The sequence below is a fragment of the Oncorhynchus masou genome, chromosome 18 (genome assembly GCF_036934945.1).
Source record: "Oncorhynchus masou masou isolate Uvic2021 chromosome 18, UVic_Omas_1.1, whole genome shotgun sequence".
Classification (NCBI taxonomy): domain Eukaryota; kingdom Metazoa; phylum Chordata; class Actinopteri; order Salmoniformes; family Salmonidae; genus Oncorhynchus; species Oncorhynchus masou.
In genome coordinates this window covers 22282531-22303798 of record NC_088229.1, presented here as the reverse complement: position 1 = coordinate 22303798, position 21268 = coordinate 22282531, and the positions used below count along the sequence as shown (strand labels likewise).

The 21268-nt window shown below is 43.0% G+C and overlaps 1 protein-coding gene across 1 annotated transcript in view; it reads right to left on the bottom strand.

Annotated features, from left to right (window-relative positions):
- Positions 1–2882: 2882 nt before the first annotated feature.
- Positions 2883–21268, bottom strand: part of LOC135504232 (protein bicaudal D homolog 2-like) — a 37040-nt gene continuing 18654 nt past the window's right edge. The window contains exons 5-10 of the mRNA XM_064922606.1: positions 16995–17492; positions 9894–10808; positions 9131–9307; positions 7754–7905; positions 5768–6116; positions 2883–4745 (exon numbers count right to left, since the gene is read on the bottom strand). Coding sequence (XP_064778678.1) covers positions 4740–4745; positions 5768–6116; positions 7754–7905; positions 9131–9307; positions 9894–10808; positions 16995–17492 — 2097 coding nt within the window. The 3' untranslated portion in view covers positions 2883–4739. The remainder of the gene's footprint in view (positions 4746–5767; positions 6117–7753; positions 7906–9130; positions 9308–9893; positions 10809–16994; positions 17493–21268) is intronic.

The window sequence follows — 21268 nt, the reverse complement described above, 5'->3', positions numbered from 1 at the left end:
GCCCGCAAAGATCTCCGCCATGGCACAACCCAAGAGGGGGTGCCAACCCAGACAGGATGACCACATCAGTGAATCAACCCACTCAGGTTGAAGCACAAGAATTTCGCTACACTTGCATTAACATCTGCTAACCATGTGTATGTGACAAATAAAATTTGATTTGCCTCGACCCCACTCCCAAAATGTTCATTACTATGGGACAGCTGGAGATCAAATTTGAATATTGAAACAATGTAGCGAATGTCAGAGAGACAGACAGCAAGGTGTATATAAATCTCAGCTATTGAAAACTAAATGTTAGAAGAAATGTGAGATAATGTTTAGCTGCTTTTTATAGTGGAGATCAATGTTTATAAAGTGAACTGGCTGAGCTGATGAGACTGGGGATTGCGCAGTTAGATGGAACAGAGTAAATAGACATTTTAACATCATATATTTAGCCAGTGGTAACTTGTGGAATAGACACCGGCTGGAATGCAGTTTTAACCAATCAGCAATCAGGATTAGTCCCACCATTTGTATAAATGTAAATAGACCATTGCCAGATATGGATCTGTGCCATTTACTTTGAACTGGAGTGTGCTTACAGCTGTGGTTGTTTTTTAGATGAAAGCAAGAGCCGCATGTAGCAACATGTGCACATTTTGTTCATACCATTTGCTAGTTAGTGAGTTATTAGCCCAGTTATTGTTTTTGATGGTAGGTCTACATTATGATCAAATAGCGACATTAGCCTACCTGGCCACTGTCAAAACTGCAACTTAAAGCAGGTAAGCCTCAGTGTTTACAGTCAACGTGCTCTGGAAGTTGCACAGAATTTTCAAAGACCTGAAATTTGCTCAGTGCCAAATAAATAACATAACTACAGCTTTATACGATTTAAGGACTTACATTTTTGGTACTAATCAGTTTGAGGTGCTGCCAGCCGGAGTGCACAATGACTATGTACCTGAAGCAAAGAACAAAGTTTAGGCAAGCAACAACAGGATTACAGGGAAGTCATATGGGGTAAGACATTTGAAACACTGTACAGGATTTGAAGAGGCAAATTTACTTTTGCCAACACACAAAAACAAAAAGCAGAATGTGTTTATAAGATAGATCACTGGACCAAAAAGTTTAGCAAAATTACTGACTTATTTTGTGTGATTTGTAAGGATTTCAACAATCTTTTTTTATTTTTTTTGCTCCGTTATTCCTGAGCAATCATATCAATTACACAACAAACACACAGACTCAGATTAAAAAGATGGCCAACATCAGTTTCCCAATCGGTCACAAAATTCCTGGAATACGACCATGGGGCCACATTTAATTTGGAGCTGCCTATAACAGATAAGTGGGTCACAAGCCTTTTAGATAAGACAGGAGTGACAGCAGCTGGCCGTCAACATGATAGATTTACCATATCTAACTGGTAACCTCATTCTCGAGTCTATCTCTCCCCCTAGAGTATCAAGACCCTTCTTATGTCTCTATAGTGAGGGTTTTGCCAGGAGCGCAACTTTCACTGGGGACATGTCCCCCCCCCCCCCGTTTTATAATTGCAATGTGACACAAAACGAGGCAACGTTGTACTTTAGGCCCATGCGGAAGCCTCCGAGCAGTCAGGTAGGCTGTTTGGAGTGTTCATCCTAAATGATCATTTACAAAATATGTTTATATTCCCCCCCACTTCTAAAACCAAAGTAGCACCCCAGGGTTTTGCTGTGTGTGTGCCAACATAATGCTATAATCTAGTGACCAGATAATGAAACAAAATATGCAATCATATGGCTAGTGGGTAAATGAGTGTGTCAGACCATGGCCTGCCCTGCAGGGGTTTGGGATTAGTCCTTATGTTGTTTAGATATTCCCTGGATGAGTGTTAGTTTCAACAATTTCATTTTCTCAGAACAAGACCAATGACTGACAGGACTGCCATCCAGCTGTCATGTTTGACCCACTTTAAAACCTAAGGAAGGATGAACTGTTACAGCACTAGTCTAGAAGAGGATGAACTGATACGATCCTTGTGCATATTGTCTTCAACCGACAGATGACAAAACTGACATCAGTGGCTGATGGAGAGTACTGAATCCGTCCCCATCAGCACCCAAATGGCTGAAGTTGCACATTATAAGCGATATATGTCACCATAAGTGGATGCACATTACAAATTATGGGAATCCCTTAAAGTTGAGTGATAGGGGGGATTTCTGACAAAGGAAAACTGAGTTCACTCTACTACTTATCGTGCACAAGCTGTTTCCTCTCATTACAACATGCCCATAGGTATGTCCTATGATCTGCTTTTGGGTCGGTGGAGGAGTACGATCGTCCGGACATGGCTCCTCGGTCTCTTCTTGCCTCCAACCTAATGTCTGAGCGGCAGGTGTCGAGGAAGCAGCAGGTAAAGGTATCGCTGCCGACCTGTAATTTAATTCACAACTTTGATCTTTACATTTCTTCTCTCCATTAGTTCAACCATTTTCTTTAATGCACAGCCCAGTGCGATATCCACTTTTTTGAAGGTTATTCTAAGAAAAAACGTCAGAACCAATGCATACAAATATACCGGTATTGTTTACAATTACTATAAAAAGGAACCAATGAATTTGCTGGCTGATTACAAATAAATAAATGTGCCGATATAACAGATTTAACTTCACTCTACGCTCCCGGTATAGGGAGAAGGGCCTGGAGTTAATTGAACCAATTACAATAAGTTGGGCAAATCCAACGAAGTAGATACAATGTAACAAATGAAACATCAAATAAATTGGACAAAACTTGCTTCAAAAGATGCATTACCTCAACTTTTGACTTGCCATATCATATTTAAGTATTAATCATAAAGGCAAAGAAAACATATAGTAAGATTAATGTCATCAACCCAATAATTACTGACAGTGGTGTTGCTTTATTCTCAATCACACAATAAGTTGTTCACAGGTCAACAAAATGAACTTACTTTATATACACAGAAATTGATGCAGACCATTTGGGAATATTAAGTTCTATCGACAAATAAAATAAATGTACTAATTAATTTTGTCCACACATACAGACGTATGATGATCAGTTACATTTACAAAACACCTACCTGTACAAACACATTTGTGAAAGAGTGAGTAAACGGGAGGGGGGGGTTTAAGGACAAAGAAATGTACAAACTACAACAAATACCAAAGAGCCTATTATTAGTTTCCCGAAAAGCTAAACAAAGCTCCATGATCATATAAAAACTTAACTACACATCTCATCACTACAACAGTGTTCATCATATTTAAAAAGGTGATTTAGTCTAAACATTAAATAACTGGAACAAGAGGAAAACCAAGGCACTGTTTTCGACATTGGAACCCCCAATTAGCATGATCTATTGACCTTCACTAAACACAGCACAGAAACACACCTGGACCAAGTTGATTTGAGCCTGTTATTTTGTTGTTTTTTTAAATTATAAAACAAATTGCCAAATCACTAAGGCTACGAGATATAAAGGTGGATGTGCCCCACCGTGGACCCTGCACTGTAGGAGGCTGGCAGTGTGGTCCAGTAGGGACGCTGTATTAGAAGACCCACAACCACTGCAACCCTGCTGCCAGGAGACGAGAGGGAAATTAATTAGTTAGAATCCATAGAAATATAATTAAACAGATGTTCTCGTAATTCTATTTCTATGGAACCGTCAGCCTTTGAGGCCCTCCTTACTCAGGTCGTGGAAAACAACAGTCTGCAGGGCCTACAGTCTCAGAGCTATCTGCATAGTTTGAAATGAAGCATGCCCGTCAAATATCTCCCATCTTTTTGTTAGCTAGTTCATTCAACTGTGATATAAACCTGAGGTGCTGAGGCTACAGATGAATCATTTCAATCAGTGATATTGATCTGCTGACTGAAGGGCATGGCTGGTAGGCCAAAGACAAACAGTCAGGTAAGTCACAGGACAAAGAGAAAGATTTAACAGTTACCGCCAGTAGAAGATGCAGAGCTAAAGAAATAAACCTCAAAACACCAGAGAGACAGGACTCTTCAGTGTGCATTTAGTATTTCAATTATGATTAGTAAGGCTGCTGTGTTTTAAAATGCCCATGAAACCAAAACGGCACACCTATTCCCTACCTATTGCCCTAGTTTCAACCAAATCACCATGAACCCAGGTCAAAAGTAGTGCACAATATACAGTAGGGAATATGGTGTCATTTCAGATGCAGCCATGGAGGTCACGCTATGCAGCAGTTGTCCAGGGGGATGCTGCCTGACACTAGAAGAACGTTGCACCTTGCCAGACAGACTTCGGCATGTTGCCAGGCTAAACGTCTTCACTAGTGTCAAAAAACTTGCAGCAGCATCAAAATGGAATATATTTGCATAAATATACATCAACAGCAGGACAGGATTTTCAGTTTGAAAGAAAGGGTAAATAATACTGTGTAGGTCAGAAAAACAGTCCTTTACTTCATAACATTATAAATAAAATCAGAGTATGTTTTCTTCTTTAACTCTCCCTTCCTGGTTGCATGCAGGTAGGCATCTTGGGTCCATACAGAGGGTAGGAAGATGGAAAGGAGAAACGGAAAGGGCAGCCAGTCCACCGGGTCTGATGAGTAGAGTAGAAAGGTCTGGGAGTTGACTAAGGAGGTCTGGGATGAAGAGGATGTGTTTGGAGGAAGGGAATGCGTTTGTTTCAGGAGGTGGACATGGAGAACACGGTTCTTATGGAGGACTGGGGGGATCGTGACGACGGACTGGTTTTACCGCTGCAGACACAGGGGGAGACAGAGACATAAAAAAGGACATTTAGTAATAAACTGACAGACCAAAACAAACTGAAAAAGGATACTGTCACTGATCCACAAATCACAACAATTGGTTAAGACAACAGGTAAAAAATAAAAATAAAAAGAGTAAGTATTAACAAGAGGTTATGAGACTGTGGTGCCATCAGTAGACAATCAATGTATTTTGCATGTCTACTTTCAATAACTTGGGCAACATTCTTGAGCACTTATGCTGATAAAACTCCAAAGGGTCATTGGTTGTGTGAGTGTGATCCTCTCGGCTGTGAACTACGAGCCCTGGCTGGTTGTGGGTGAAGAGGATCACTGGTGCCCCTATAACTAGGCCTACTCAAACGACTCTGTGATTCTGAGCCTGGGGCCTGTCTGGTCCTACTGGACTGACTTGGGAGAGAGAGGGGAGCTGCTGTAAGGCACCTTGCGGTTGGAGAAGATCTTGTGGACACCACCTCTGAAGAATTGGATTTGTAAACAATGTTTTGTTGTTTTCTATGAACAGAAACCTCCAAGGTTGGCTTCAACACTGGCTTAACAGTGCTTTGTGGGTCTAATACGTTGACAGAAGGGATAAAGAGAAACCTGGAAGTGGCCAGATTCTCTATCGATCTGGAATAGGAAGACTTTACTCTGGAGGCAGAGGACGAGGAGCACAAAGTGTGATTGGTGAAAAAGGTATCTTCATGATTAGGGCCTGAAGCCCACCTGGCACTCCTTACAAGAGCCCTCCCAAAGACTACGCTATCCAGGGAGCTGGATGACCCTCTACTGGAGTCAGACTGGGTGTCATCCTGTTCTTCCCAAGGACACAACCCTGCTCGGAACAATTCAGTGACACTACGACTTCTAATGAACGTGGCATCCCTGGGGAGCTTGGCTGCTCTGCGTGGTCGGGGAGTGGCACGGGTAGAGGAGGAAGGGGTATATATAGGAGGAAGAGGGTCAGGATGGAAGGAGGTAGTGGTGGAGGAAGACCGGGTTCTTACAGGGCTGGTGTGGAGGCTGTGGGTAAGGGCTCGGAAGTGGTGGCTGGCGGTGCTGGACACACTGTTGGTGAGGACTGGGCTGGAGCGGGGACTGTTCCTGCTCCGTACGGGGCTGTTGCGCCGGGGGCTTCGGCCCGTTTTGGTGCCCAGCTCCTTGGCCCTGACGCGGCGAGGGCTGTTGCCGAGGCCGTGGGGGGACATAGGGGCCTCCAGGTCCTCCAGGCGCTGGGTCAGGGCCAGCTTCTGCTGGATGGCCATGCGGAGCAGGGAGTTCAGGGTCTTCTTCTCATCCTCCGCCGCTGCTAGCTGCCTCTGCATCTCGTCCAGCTGGGTGACATACTGGTCACACCTGGAGACACATGCATGTTAGAGCAACACAATCACACACATTTAGTAGACATGTTAGACAGATAAAAGTTATACAAACTGTACACACATAGAAAACATTATCTGAATAATGTACTGCTCATCATCTCAACAGCTATGACAAACACACACACAGAGGAAGATGACACAGCCACTTATGAGACAAGACAGACAGTAAGATCACATGGGACAAACCCAAGAGAAGAGAATCCCAAGAAAATCCAAAGAAAGCAACGTTTCATTTCTGAATTTGTTGAATAATAATTTGAGTTTGATGCACTCTATATTGCCACATGATGGCACCATTACAAAACATTTCCCAAAACAAATTTCAGTCAGGGTCTCTGGCCGTAGCAGCAGACTGAAGGCTTCTGCCACACCCTGCATTATAGGGCCTTTCAAACACCAGGCTTAATCAAATGGCAGCTCATTTAATGCCTAGTGAAGAGACAGAGCTTAATGTCTTTCCAGGGGGGGGGAAGCATATTCAGAGAAAATACTCCTTTCCTTGAAAGCCCTTCTGAGCTTGCAGTACTGAACAATTGCTAAATTAACATCCCTCTCATAGTAAGACACAGATACATTAAAAACAACACATACACATGTGGAATCACTACAGTAACAGTAGCTACAGTATTCAATACCGTACAGAACTGTGCAAGCAACGACAGACACGATCACAATAACAAATGCCTTTGTCCCGCCACCTACTAGTTCAGGACATACATGCCAACACTGAAAAACACATCTGCATGCCAACAAACAGTGTATCACACGTGAGGCAGGCTCTGCACAGGTTAACTCTGTCTCAGTCCACTCTTGGTTGCTAGCAGCTTTCCCTACAGAGACTGTTGGAGGCGGGGTAGAGGGGGAGAAGGGGCCATTGCGTGGAGAGTCTCCCTGACCCGATGAACAGGTCGGTCCAGGCTGAGGCTCCAAACAGAGCAGTAGCACGTGAGTGCTAACCTGCACGTGAGGAGAAGGATTGTGGCGGACTGCAGAGGGGTAATCTGATTAGATGACACTGTAGTGGCGGTAGCTCTAGCATGCATCCCAAATAGCACCCTCTTCCCTATTTAGTGCACTATTTTTGACCAGGGTCCTTAGGGCTCTGCTCAAAAGTAGAGCACTATTTAGGGAACGGGTTCCATTTGGGTCACAACCAAGCTCTAGTCTACCATGTCATGGAATGTCTGACTGTCTCATCTAAACATGAGCCACAGGAGCACAAACATGACGATTAGCTGCTTAAAGATGGAGTGTCTACTGTCAGGTGTATATCTGCTCACAGCAGCAGAGGGAAGCTAGTCTGTGGATGTGCAGCTGGGTAGAAAATAGGCCTGGAACGCTAATCTCAGAGTAAGCCTAACAGGAATTTGGACATCATGCAATATGTATATTTTTGATTGCAGCACATCACCAATTGACGCACACAACTGAAATCCTTTTTGTGTGTGTTTCCTCAGACTTGAAATACAGTGTATTCACTTGTGATGCTGATTTCTGTTTTTAAATTGTCAAACAAATAGAGGTTACTGCACTCCTCCAACTCAGGTCTCTAGATTGCTGTTATTCTTGGTGATTGGGAATATAAAAAGGACAGTATATAAATGACTGTACCGGCTGGCGAACATCACCCTCAGTGAGGAGAAGGTGGCAGCGTCCTCCTTCAGGGCCTTAAGCTCGTTCCTCAGCTTCACCATGGTCTCAGACACCATGCTCTTCTCTGTCTCGTACTTGGTCTTCAGGTTGCTCAGAGCCAACTCTGCTGTCTGGAATAGAAACATTAGGATTCCTTGTTACAGCTGGGGAAAATACATCAAGTACATAACAGATGGCAAAGTTGACCTCATCTGTGAGGCAGATGGGACATATTTTTAGCAATGAAAATATCAACCCTTTTTTAAACAAGAACAAGACCCTGTCAAAGCAAATTACCAACAATTAACTGGTAAATATCTTAATTCTAAAGTTTACTGTAAGTCGCTCTGGAGTGTCTGGTAAATGACTACAATGTAAATAAAGGCCATATTTACATAACTGTGCAAGAAGGGAACTGTGCTAGAAGGGAACAAAGGTTAACCACACATGTGTTATGATAGTAATTTATTAAAACATCATAGTTCTGAATCTGTCTGAATCTTTGTGGCAGTAGAATAGAAGAGCACCAGACTTCTGAATTCAGATGCTAACCCGTGACAGAGACGCTCGCCTAATCGAGCAGAGATTAGCCTTAGAGTTTGTGTGTGTGTGTGTGAGACAGTGGGAAAGAGGAGAGAAGAGAGAGAGAGAGAAGAGGTTGACAGAAGAAGGTCAGCCAGGGCTGGAGGCATACAGAGTAGAGGGGGAGGAAGGAGCAGTGTACTGGAATATCTCTGAGGAAGACGTCATCATACTCCATCTCTGACTCAGTCTACACTCAGACTGTCCAATCATGTCTCACCCCTCTTTTTAGGGAATATCATTTGTTTTTCATTGAAAAATATATATAGATCCAAACAAATATGAGACAATTGAACGAGGAACATCCCCTCCAGGCAGACTGATGGTTCTAGCAGTCAGAAGACAGACCTTACTGGTGTGGCTATGGGTCAGATACCCAAGGCTTTATTGACAAGCCAAGAAAACAGAACAGGATACACAAAATAGAGAGAAAGACCAGAGGAAAAGTCTGATTGAATGTTCAGTTGTTATCGAGTCAGGACATTATCTAGTGACTCTGGTCTGAGGATTACAGGTCATGGACACGTCAGGCTGAGAGTCAGTCAGCCCCAGACCCTCAATGAAAAAATAGATTAAACTTCTTTTCAAGACAAAAATAGAACTACACCTCATTGATGACCATTTGGTAAGACCAATTACGATAGTCACGTCGGTACATCTTGTTACACAGTAAGTGACCCATCGGAGTCTGATGGTTGTGTGTGTCGTGTGTGTATGTGTGCGTGTTCAACTTGACGTGTCCATTGCAAGACCTTGTTTGTTGTTGTACGTTACCTGTTTGTTGGCTTTGAGGACAGTCCTGAGAGTGGCAATCTGTTCTCTCTTGGTGCTGAGGAGAGACTTGAGCTTCAGCACCTCCTCCGTGAGGGCCTCACTTTCCAGCTCCCCTCCACAGCTGATCCCTCCCGAATAGGGCAGCGTGCCCCGGTGGCGACACAGGTCCACCGCCACCTGAGGGAAACAGGCATGACGAGTGCTTATTGCCTTAGTGATGTTATTCAGCATACTTTCAGTTTCACTGACATGATGGACCACTCAGGAAACACCTGTGTCTGAATAGGTCTTTCCACCGAACTAAAGCAATGAAAAAATTATCCAAAATATCTCTTATATGTCGTATTATTAGTCTACTATACTACAGTTCCCAGTTATCTACTTCCCAAATAATACCAAGCGCCAGACATTCTGCTTAACAGTTTTCAGAAAGAAGCCAAATAATACATTCTGTACCGTGGGACCAGAATTCAGCACGGCATACTATGACAACCTCTTAAGGATCTAATCATTGTTTTCAATTTTTCGCCTAAAATGACATACCCAAATCTAACTGCATGTAGCTCAGGACCTGAAGCAAGGATATGCATATTCTTGATACCATTTGAAAGGAAACACTTTGTGGAAATGTGAAATGAATGTAGGAGACTATAACACATTAGATCTGGTAAAAGATAAAAGAAAAGAAATGTGTGTTTATTAAATTAACTCTCCATTAAATATGTATGTTTAGTGGAAGACAATATGGCGGCGGCACTCGTACCTGGAGGTGTTTGATTTGGCAGCGGATGACAGCCACCAGGTTACGTACGTTGGAGGGGTCCCTGAAGTCCAGCGTGGGGGAGCCAGGGCAGACTGGGGCGGGGGAGGAGCAGCGTGTCGAGGGGGAGTTGTCACGGGAGTCCTGGGGAGTACCAGGCCTACTGTCTCCATCCCCTCCATGCACTGCTTTCGCAAACAACTCGTTGGAGCGGCGCTTGTTACGTCCGTGATGGGGGTGCAGGTGGTTGGACCTCCCTCCACTCCCCCCTGACTGCCCCCTGGCCCCGTCGCGGTAGTAGTCCAGGGTGACGCGTTTGGGCGTGAGGTTGTTGCACACACAGATGTGGTGGTAGAGGTTGGCCAGCTCCTCAGAGAAGGCCAGCAGCTCCTCCTGTGCCACGCTGAGATGACCCTCAGAATCAGTAGCCACTTTCCTCGTCGCTCCAATCTCCTTCTCCAGCTCGCTGATGCGCTCCTGGTCCTGCCGGCTGGACTTGATGCACTGGCGGATCTTCTCAGCCAGCTCATGGGCCTCTCCCCTCCACCGCTCCTTCTCCTGCCGGCAGCGCTGCTCCAGTGCTGAGTAACGTTTCCCCGCCTGGGACAGCTCTTCACGCAGCTTCAGCAGCTCCTCGCCGGCCGCCTTCATCCGGGCCTCCAGCACCTCAGCGCTCTTTACGTCCAGCTCATAGTCGTAGTCATCCGCACCGTTCTCCAGGGTCCTGCTGCTGCCGTCCCCCCGGTCACCTGCTGCCTTCCCCTGGGGCAGGATGTGTTTCTGCAGCTGTACGGCCTCCAGCTGCTGGGTCAGGGAGCCCACCTTGTCCTCCTGCTCACTAAAGGCCTGCTGGGACAGCTCCAACTGCCTCTGGAGGTCCTGGACAGTGTTGGCCAGACCAGTCTTATCCCGCTCAGCCTAGAGAAAGAGAGGAACAGAAAAAAGGACTGAAAACCCATTGCTTAATTTTTATTTGGCTTTGTACTGCTAAATATACACTACAGGTCCAAACTTTTAGAACACCTACTCATTCAAGGGTTTTTATTTTTCCTATTTTCTACATTGTATAATAATAGTGAAGACATCAAAAAATAACATATGGAATTATGTAGGAAGCAAAAACCTGTTCAACAATTCAAAATATATTTTATATTTGACATTCTTTAAATAGCCCCCCTTTGCCTTGATGACAGCTTTGCACACTCTTGGCATTATCTCATCCAGCTTCACCTGGAATGCTTTTCCAACAGTCTTGAAGGAGTTCCCACACATGCTGAGCACTTGTTGGCTGGTTGAGAGACTCATCCCAAACCATTTCAAATTGGTTGAGGTCGTGTGATTGTGGCGGCCAGGTCATCTGATGCAGCATGCCATCACTCTCCTTCTCGGTCAAATAGCCCTTACACAGCCTGGAGGTGTGTTGGGTCATTGTCCTGTTGAAAACCAAATGATAGTAGGACTGGGGCCCCACAAGGGTGCGTTCTGAGCCCTCTCCTGTACTCCCTGTTCACCCACGACTGTGTGGCCACGCACGCCTCCAACTCAATCATCAAGTTTGTGGAGGACACAACAATGGTAGGCTTGATTACCAACAACGACGAGACGGCCTACAGGGAGGAGGTGAGGGCCCTCTGAGTGTGGTGTCAGGAAAATAACCTCACACTCAACGTCAACAAAACTAAGGAGATGATTGTGGACTTCAGGAAACAGCAGAAGGAACACCCCCCTATCCACAGAGATGGAACAGTAGTGGAGAGGGTAGTATGTTTTAAGTTCCTCGGCATACACATCACAGACAAACTGAATTGGTCCACCCACACAGACAGCATCGTGAAGAAGGCGCAGCATCGCCTCTTCAACCTCAGGAGGCTGAAGAAATTCGGCTTGTCACCAAAAGCACTTAAACTTCTACAGATGCACAATCGAGAGCATCCTGGCGGGCTGTATCACCGCCTGGTACGGCAACTGCTCCGCCCACAACCGTAAGGCTCTCCAGAGGGTAGTGAGGTCTGCACAACGCATCACCGGGGGCAAACCACCTGCCCTCCAAGACACCTACACCACCCGATGTTACAGGAAGGCCATAAAGATCATCAAGGACAACAACCACCCGAGCCACTGCCTGTTCACCCCGCTATCATCCAGAAGGCGAGGTCAGTACAGGTGCATCAAAGCTGGGACCGAGAGACTGAAAAACAGCTTCTATCTCAAGGCCATCAGACTGTTAAACAGCCACCACTAACATTGAGTGGCTGCTGCCAACACACTGACTCAACTCCAGCCACTTTAATAATGGGAATTGATGGGAAATGATGTAAAATATATCACTAGCCACTTTAAACAATGCTACCTAATATAATGTTTACATACCCTACATTATTCATCTCATATGTATATACAGGACTCTATATCATCTACTGCATCTGTATGTAATACATGTATCACTAGCCACTTTAACTATGCCACTTTATTTACATACTCATCTCATATGTATATACTGTACTCTATACCATCTACTGTATCTAGCCTATGCCGCTCTATACCATCACTCATTCATATATCTTTATGTACATATTCTTTATCCCCCTACACTTGTGTGTATAAGACAGTAGTTTTGGAATTGTTAGTTATATTACTTGTTGGTTATTACGGCATTGTCGGAACTAGAAGCACAAGCATTTCGCTACACTCGCATTAACATCTGCTAACCATGTGTATGTGACAAATAAAATTTAATTTTGATTTGTATTTGCTTCATAGATTGTTAAATGTATAGCAAAACATGGCATTTTTAATTTCGAGTTTCCTGACAGATTATTTACTGTACTGTACCAAGAATTCAGGCGACTGCACAATACAAGACATTCAGCACTAGACAAGTGATGTCAGTTATATATTTCAGCAGGTTGATATTTCTTGTCAGCGAGACAAGAGATTCTCTCAGACTGTTAACATACATTTCGCCCTGGAGTGCCTTTTCATCCAACTAATTTATTATTCATGTAGTGGATCAGCACTGGCTCAACCCACTCAAGTACTCTTATAACACCTGCTGGGCATGTGTTGAGCAACAGCAATACCAAGCCCCAGCTAAGTGCATTATACATTTACACAGTGCAGGACTGGACCAGGAACTCACTGGAACGTACCGGACCTCACATTTTCTAGTGCTCGAGTCCCTGCACCTCTTACAGAATATTAGCTCAAATGCATTGCACATAAAATATAAACAATACTGGCACTCAAAATGAGTGCAAGCACCTATTTCAGTACAAGTCAAGCATGGCATTTACTTACATAATGGAAATAGTAGACCAACGGCAGAGCTGTAGGAACGTGTAGGAAAGACTGAGCAGAGCTGTAGGAACGTGTAGGAAAGACTGAGCAGAGCTGTAGGAACGTGTAGGAAAGACTGAGCAGAGCTGTAGGAACGTGTAGGAAAGACTGAGCAGAGCTGTAGGAACGTGTAGGAAAGACTGAGCAGAGCTGTAGGAACGTGTAGGAAAGACTGAGCAGAGCTGTAGGAACGTGTAGGAAAGACTGAGCAGAGCTGTAGGAACGTGTAGGAAAGACTGAGCAGAGCTGTAGGAACGTGTAGGAAAGACTGAGCAGAGCTGTAGGAACGTGTAGGAAAGACTGAGCAGAGCTGTAGGAACGTGTAGGAAAGACTGAGCAGAGCTGTAGGAACGTGTAGGAAAGACTGAGCAGAGCTGTAGGAACGTGTAGGAAAGACTGAGCAGAGCTGTAGGAACGTGTAGGAAAGACTGAGCAGAGCTGTAGGAACGTGTAGGAAAGACTGAGCAGAGCTATAGGAACGTGTAGGAAAGACTGAGCAGAGCTGTAGGAACGTGTAGGAAAGACTGAGCAGAGCTGTAGGAACGTGTAGGAAAGTGCCAATTTAATGTGCAATACGGTCTTTGTTGAGCCATTTGAACCTTTACTGTCAGTAGCGTCACGAGAGAGACTTATTGAGTGATCCAATTCTATTTGTAGCAGGATGTGGTCTATAGGCGGAAACAGCAAACTTAGCAGGCCTGCCTCTCAGTCATGCAAAGCTAACCTGCCTGAAACCTTCATAATCTCATAGAAAGTACAAGACCAAAGGACAAGTAGCAGAATGAGAGCAGAGCTACATCTAGGCACTGACACGTGGTCTACAGGCCATGTCTGTTTCAATGTGGTTGCATTTAAACAATTCTTCACTGAAAGAAAATGTAAACAGATGATTCCTTGACGTGAGTTAGTATACATTACATACAGAATGTGCCTGCTGAACATAATCATTATAATTCCCTTCTCCCAGCTGCCAATCGTCATGCTCAGAAGCACCTCTCACTCACAAGGCTCTCTCAAATATCTACATTCTTATTAGCCAATGTTCGTCACGTGATCGGGTCCTTCTCACAGGCATCACAGCTCCGAAGCAGGCTACAAGTGAAGACAGAAATCGGGACACAACTGCATGCATCCCTCTTATTGAACTCCGGGGTGCATATTGAAGATGTTAGAAAAACTGTCCACATATACTTTGTCAGCCAACAAGATGAGTAGGCTTAACGAACAGCAAAACCACTAGCCTATGTAAATCTACTATCCACATAGTGCAAAAGTTGACCTATTCTATTGGTCAGCTTGTCCTGTGCAAGAAATAAATATTCCAAACATACTCTGGAACAGTTGTGGGACGCGATAGATTCCACATTAATACATCCACTGTACATCAAATATTTTCTAAGAAATGAGGCTGATACAACAGATCCGAACGTTGAACTTAAAAAATGTTGATTAACTATTAGTCCATTTCTTCACATTATAAGCTCTACAATGTGCACAAGGCAGTACACTATTAGCGTGAATATTCCAAAATGCAATTAGCGGTAAAACACCGTTCTCAAAAGTGCACTGCAAATGCAAGCAGTTTCACATGACAGAGAGTAAAATATCCTTCAGAAATGTGGAAAGATCTAAAGACAACAAGCATGGGTTGTTAATATGACTAGGATTGTGTCTTGGGTTGCTGGACATGAAAGAACGTTGAGAACATGAGAGAATTACTGGTTTCGATGGCTTATGAGAAAGTGTTCATAAAATAATCCCCTTATCAATCCTATGGTCGAAACATGGTAAGACATACCTCATGAAATGACAAAAAAATAGCAGGTTTAAACAATTACATTAATGGTTAAATCGCTTCAAAATGTTGACTGCCTCCGCTCAGATTGCAAGGTGGGCGATGTTGCAGTGAGCAACAGGCATTGGCCTTTCGGAACGAACATGGCTCAAGTGTGTTGACAGAATCGAGTCTTTAGATATTAATAATGATCCTGCATTATAATTCTCAAACATGACTGGCGTTTAGTGTATATACAGTTGAAGTCGGAAGTTTACATACACCTTAGACAAATACATTTAAACTCAGTTTTTCACAATTCCTGACATTTAATCAGAGTAAAAAAATTCCTGTCTTATGTTAGGATTACCACTTTATTTTAAGAATATAAAAATTCATATTTTCTTTATTTCTTTCATCACATTCCCAGTGGGTCAGAAGTTTACATATACTCAATTAGTATTTGGTAGCATTGCTTTTAAATGGTTTAACTTGGGTCAAAAATTTCAGGTAACCTTCCACAAGCTTTCCATAATAAGTTGGGTGAATTTTGGCCCATTCCTCCTGACAGAGCTGGTGTAACTGAGTCAGGTTTGTAGGCCTCCTTGCTCGCACAAGCTTTCTCAGTTCTGCCCACAAATATTCTATAGGATTGAGGTCATACATACATTTTCAATCACTCCACACATTTCTTGTTAACAAACTATAGTTTTGGCAAGTCGGTTAGGACATCTATATACACTAAACGCCAGTCATGTTTAAGAATTATAATGCAGGATCGTTATTGTCCAGGCAAAACCCTGAGGAAAATCCAATCAGGAAGTGCCTCTTATTTTCAAACCGTTGTTTTCCTATGCACCCCTATTGGCCATTGACAGGGATATCAACCAGATTCCTTTTCCTACGTATTCCCTAAGGTGTCTACAGCATTTTGACGGAGTTTCACGCCTTTATGTTGAAGAATGAGCGTAAACGACTACATCGCGTAAGTGGCCAGCTGAGAGCTCTCAGAGTGATTCTTGCGTAAAAGACAGAGGTAGTCATTTTTCCTCTCGCTCCTACTGAAAACCCAATTGTCCCGGTTGATATACTATCGAATAGATATTTGAAAAACACCTTGAGGATTGATTATAAAAAAAGTTTGCCATGTTTCTGTCGATATTATGGATATAATTAGATCCGACACATTGGTGCGGCTGGCTTCCGGGTTGGATGCGCGCTGTGTTAAGAAGCAGTGCAGCTTGGTTGGGTTGTGTTTCAGGGGACGCATGGCTTTCGACCTTCATCTCTCCCGAGCCCGTACGGGCGTTGTAGCGATGAGACAAGATAGTAACTACTAACAATTGGATACCACGAAATTGAGGAAAAAAGGGGCGGAAATTCAACAACAAAAAAAACAACAAAAAATAGCTAGTTGTCTGTTTTCAAATAAATGTAATTGGTTATTTTGGTTAATGGCCTTGGTGCCCTAGTAGATTTTTATTTATTTGTTATTTTACCTTTATTTAACTAGGCAAGTCAGTTAAGAACAAATTCTTATTTTCAATGACGGCCTAGGAACAGTGGGTTAACTGCCTGTTCAGGGGCAGAACGACAGATTTGTACCTTGTCAGCTCGGGGATTTGAACTTGCAACCTTCCGGTTACTAGCCCAACGCTCTAACCACTAGGCTACCCTGCCGCCCTTTGCGCCCTGAAATATATATTTTTACCCTTATTTCACCAGGTAAGATGACTGAGAACACATTCATATTTACAGCAACGACCTGGGGGATATTTACAGGGTACAGGGGGGCATGAAAGAGACAATTGGAAGCTGGGGATAATTAGATGGCCATGATGGTATAAGGGGCCAGATTGGGAATTTAGTCAGGAGACCATGGTTGACACCCATACTCTTACAATAAGTGCCATGGGATCTTTAGTGACCATGAAATTCTAGGCCTGCATATAGTAATTTAATGGAATCTCTGTGGATATGAGCCCATTGTGTACCTGCATGAGCTGCTGTTTGAGCTTCTGGCTGTCTGAGAGGTGCAGCTCACTGAGAAGGTCAGACACCAGGCCAGGGGCAGGCCTCAGGAACACATCACTGTTCCTGGGGGTGGAGAAGCGCTGGACTTGCCCGTTGGCCTTGGGGTTAGGATTAGTAGGAGCACAACCAGACCCTGGGCCATTGTTGTAACCACTGTCCTGGTCGTGCTCCTGGTCCTCAGAGCTCCTCTGGCCCCCTCCGCTATCGCCACTGTCATCCAGCTGCTCCAGGTGCAGCTCCAGGTTGCCCACAGAGTCGAAGGGGTTGAGGGCCAGGGCCGAGAGCTCCCTCCTCAGGCTGTTCTTCTGCTCCCTCTCCTCTTTCAGGGCCTCCAGGGCCTCGTCCAGTTGATGCTCAGCGATCTCCCTCAGCCGCGCCGCCTCCTCCAGCTGGGCCCGGAGAACCTCGTCCTGCTCCTCCTTGTGGGTGAGCTCCAGCTTCACCGCCTCAAACTCCACCTGCAGATGACAAACGAGGGGGCATGTGAGGACAGAAACTCAGAGAGAGTAGGCCTGAGTATGTTTACAATGTGTTAGTAGTGTTTTGAATGTTCCGGACAACAAAAGTGAATGTTATCTTGTCATGTCTGTTGGGTGGTACTGGACTAGGAATGTGTAACTGTAAAATGCATAGATTATTATTACTCTTGACCATAGAACACCAACAGGAATGTTCTACATCGATTACTTATGGCTGGCAGTTGGTAAAATATATTTTTTACACTTTTGAATAATTGATCCTCACTACTTGGCCAACTCATGAGTAAAATGACAAATGAGTTAGCACAGTTTACATCACATTTACAGTAGGCTTACGCGTGACCAGGATGAGAATCTTATCTCTCCTGATTGTTCACTGAGAAGTCCCACTGGAGCGATGCCATTGTCTCACATCAACTGAGATGACTCCCCAAAAATGACTGTGTGTCAAGACAGATTGACAGGGGCAAACACAGTCAAGGCACTGTCAGCCAAACTGAGAACATACACCAGACAAGGCTAGCCCTTATTCATGAACCACTGGGAAAGAACCCTCAGACACTAAACCCAGCAGGAGATGGAGACTCAAATGGACAGGAAGAATAGAAACCAACCCGACCACAGAATGATCTGGAACCCGCTATTGTCCATTTAGAAATAAACACATTTCTACTGTTTGGTATGACATGACACATTTTTCAGCAGTTACACAAGGTTCTGAGTAAATCTGGGTATGCATTCCATGACCCTTTTTGGGAAGAGTAGGAGTATTCTGGCCCAAGTCCCAAACTGGCTGTTGATGGGAGACCAGGGTTTGTTCAGTAGGGCACACTGCGGTTAAACTTCATTCAATAGAAAACTACAATCATATTGGACAAGTCCAGCTATATCCTCCGTTTCAAAAAATGTTCTTCATATTGAACACAGCTCTGTGTTACCCGAGTGTTGATTACATAGAAATATAATGAATAGAATGGGCTTGGAAGCTCTAACCCAGTCAATTTGACTGGTAAACTCATGGGTACGCTCCCAATAGTCTGAGTCGATACTCATGTCATAATAAGGAATTCCCCTCGACCACGCCCACAAACATTCTTTCCCACTGACCCCCCAGTGTAAAAGAACCAACTTCGCTGTTCATTTTTGGTTATACAAAAATAACAAAACATGCCAAAATGCTGCTGTGTTGTTCCATGTACATGTAACCAGGTCAAAAATCTCACATAGGGAAATGGAGCCTGCGAAAGAGCCCTGTGGCTTCAGGCAATTCAGCATGGGAGAGCAGGGACCCAGTGTCCAAGCAGACTACACATAGCTGTTGTATGTGTGTGGAAAATATTTCAAATCACAGAAAACCTCCTTCCATCAGCAAGGGCATTGAAGATGAAACGTGGCTGGGTCTTTCAGCATGACAATGATCCCAAACACACCGCCCGGGCAACGAAGGAGTGGCTTTGTAAGAAGCATTTCAAGGTCCTGGAGTGGCCTAGCCAGTCTCCAGATCTCAACCCCATAGAAAATCTTTGGAGGTAGTTGAAAGTCTGTGTTGCCCAGCAACAGCCCCAAAACATCACTGCTCTAGAGGAGATCTGCATGGAGGAATGGGCCAAAATACCAGCAACAGTGTGTGAAAACCTTGTGAAGATTTATAGAAAACGTTTGACCTCTGTCATTGCCAACAAAGTATTGAGATAAACTTTTGTTATTGACCAAATACTTATTTTCCACCATAACTTGCAAATAAATTCATTAAAAATCCTACAATGTGATTTTCTGGATTTTTTTTCTCATTTTGTCTGTCATAGTTGAAGTGTACCTATGATGAAAATTACAGGCCTCATCTTTATAAGTCGGAGAACTTGCACAATTGGTGGTTGACTAAATACTTTTTTGCCTCACTGTAGGTACAGCAGATCCCCTTATTTTATAGGAAACTTCAAAATGTACTTTTAGAGGCCATTCAATACAGTACTCATCAAAACAAAATCAGTTTAGGTCAAAAGAGATTAGACTAATAAAGGAAATAGACGAAGTAACAATGCAGGTAGATGGTAATGGAAACTGTACTAGAGGCACAAAATAGGTTAGAGGAAAAACAAAGAAATGGAGGTACTTATTCAAGAACGATTAAGTGTAATTTGTTACAAAAATAAAGGAAATTGGATGGAAAATTGTAAAACACACAACCTTTTATTTTATTTTTAATCTTCAACATAGAAATGCTATCAAAAATAATTTACAAAAACTTGTTAAATGGAGTAATTCATGAGTCACCATATTATATTTTGAAAGAGGAAGCAAAATATTTTCTGCATGTTTTCTTTTCAGTCTCCATTTCCAATGAATGATGTTAACTAAGGATTTCTTTCATAATAATAATGTAAAATGAACAAATTTACAGAAAGACCTGTGTGAAGGCCAACTTACAGAAGAGGAACTTTGAAAATATTTTATGCTGGTATACCATTTATTGCCCCAGACTGTTTTTTCAGACTGGGGCAATAAATGGTATACCAGTATCAGACCTTTTTGATGTTCTCAAAGATCCATTATTAGCATGTTTTAATTACTCCTATATAAATGGTAGACTTTCAGGTACTCAACCAGGTCTGATTTCATTACTACTAAAACAGGACCCAGGTGGTAAGTATAAAGATCCAGTCTAGGCCTCTAACACGTCAATAATGTGATGCAAAAATCCTGGCGAAATGCATAGTGCACAGAATAAAAAAGGTTTTATGAGATATTGTTCATCCTGATCAGACAAGTTTCATTTACATGGACGATATATTGGAGATAATTTACATGAAAACAATTGAACATTATGAAATATCAAAGATTCCAGGCCTGGTCTTCACAGCAGATTTTGAAAAGGCGTTTGATAAAGTATGACTAGAATTTATATATAAATGCCTGGATTACTTTAATTTCTGTGAATCTTTTATACAATGTGTTAAAGTTATGTACTGCAACCTCAGATGCAAAATAGTAAATAATGGTTACTTCTCAAAGTATTGAGCTTTTGAAGAGGAGTAAAACAAGGCTGTCCGTTGTCTCCATATCTACTTATTATGGCCATTGAAATTCTAGCTATTAAAATTAGATAAAAACCAAACATCAAGGGGTGAGAAATCCAGGGGATAAAAACAAAAGTGTCAATGTATGCCGATGACAAGTGTTTTCTTAAGTCCGCAATCTGGATCCCTGCAGTCTCATTAAAGATCTTGATCACTTTTCTAGCCTCTCTGGACTAAAACCATATTACCATATTACATATGGATTGTAAAAAAAAAAAAAAAAGTTTAAAAAATGTGTTTACACTACCTTGCAGTTTACCAATAAAATGGGCGGATGGTGAAGTAGACATACTTGGTATTCACATCTCAAAAATATAAATGAACTTACCACAATCAATTTCAATAGAAAGTTAGCAAAAATAGAAAGAATTCTGCAACCATGGAGAAGTAAATACTTCACATTGATGAACTCTTTGGTCCTATCAGTTCACTTACTGACTAAATGGCACTGCCTACTCCAGACTTGTTTTTAAAGTCAAATGAGCAAAAAATATTTATTTTAATTTGGAATGCTAAGCCAGACAAATGTAACGTGCCTATTGACAATGAATGAGTTAGGGGGCTAGAATTTTTAAATTTTAAAGCGTTAAACCTCTCAGTAGAGGTAGATTAAGGCTCATCCTTTTTTTATACTACCATTTTGCCTTAATACAGATAGCCTCTCATTTCCAACTAATT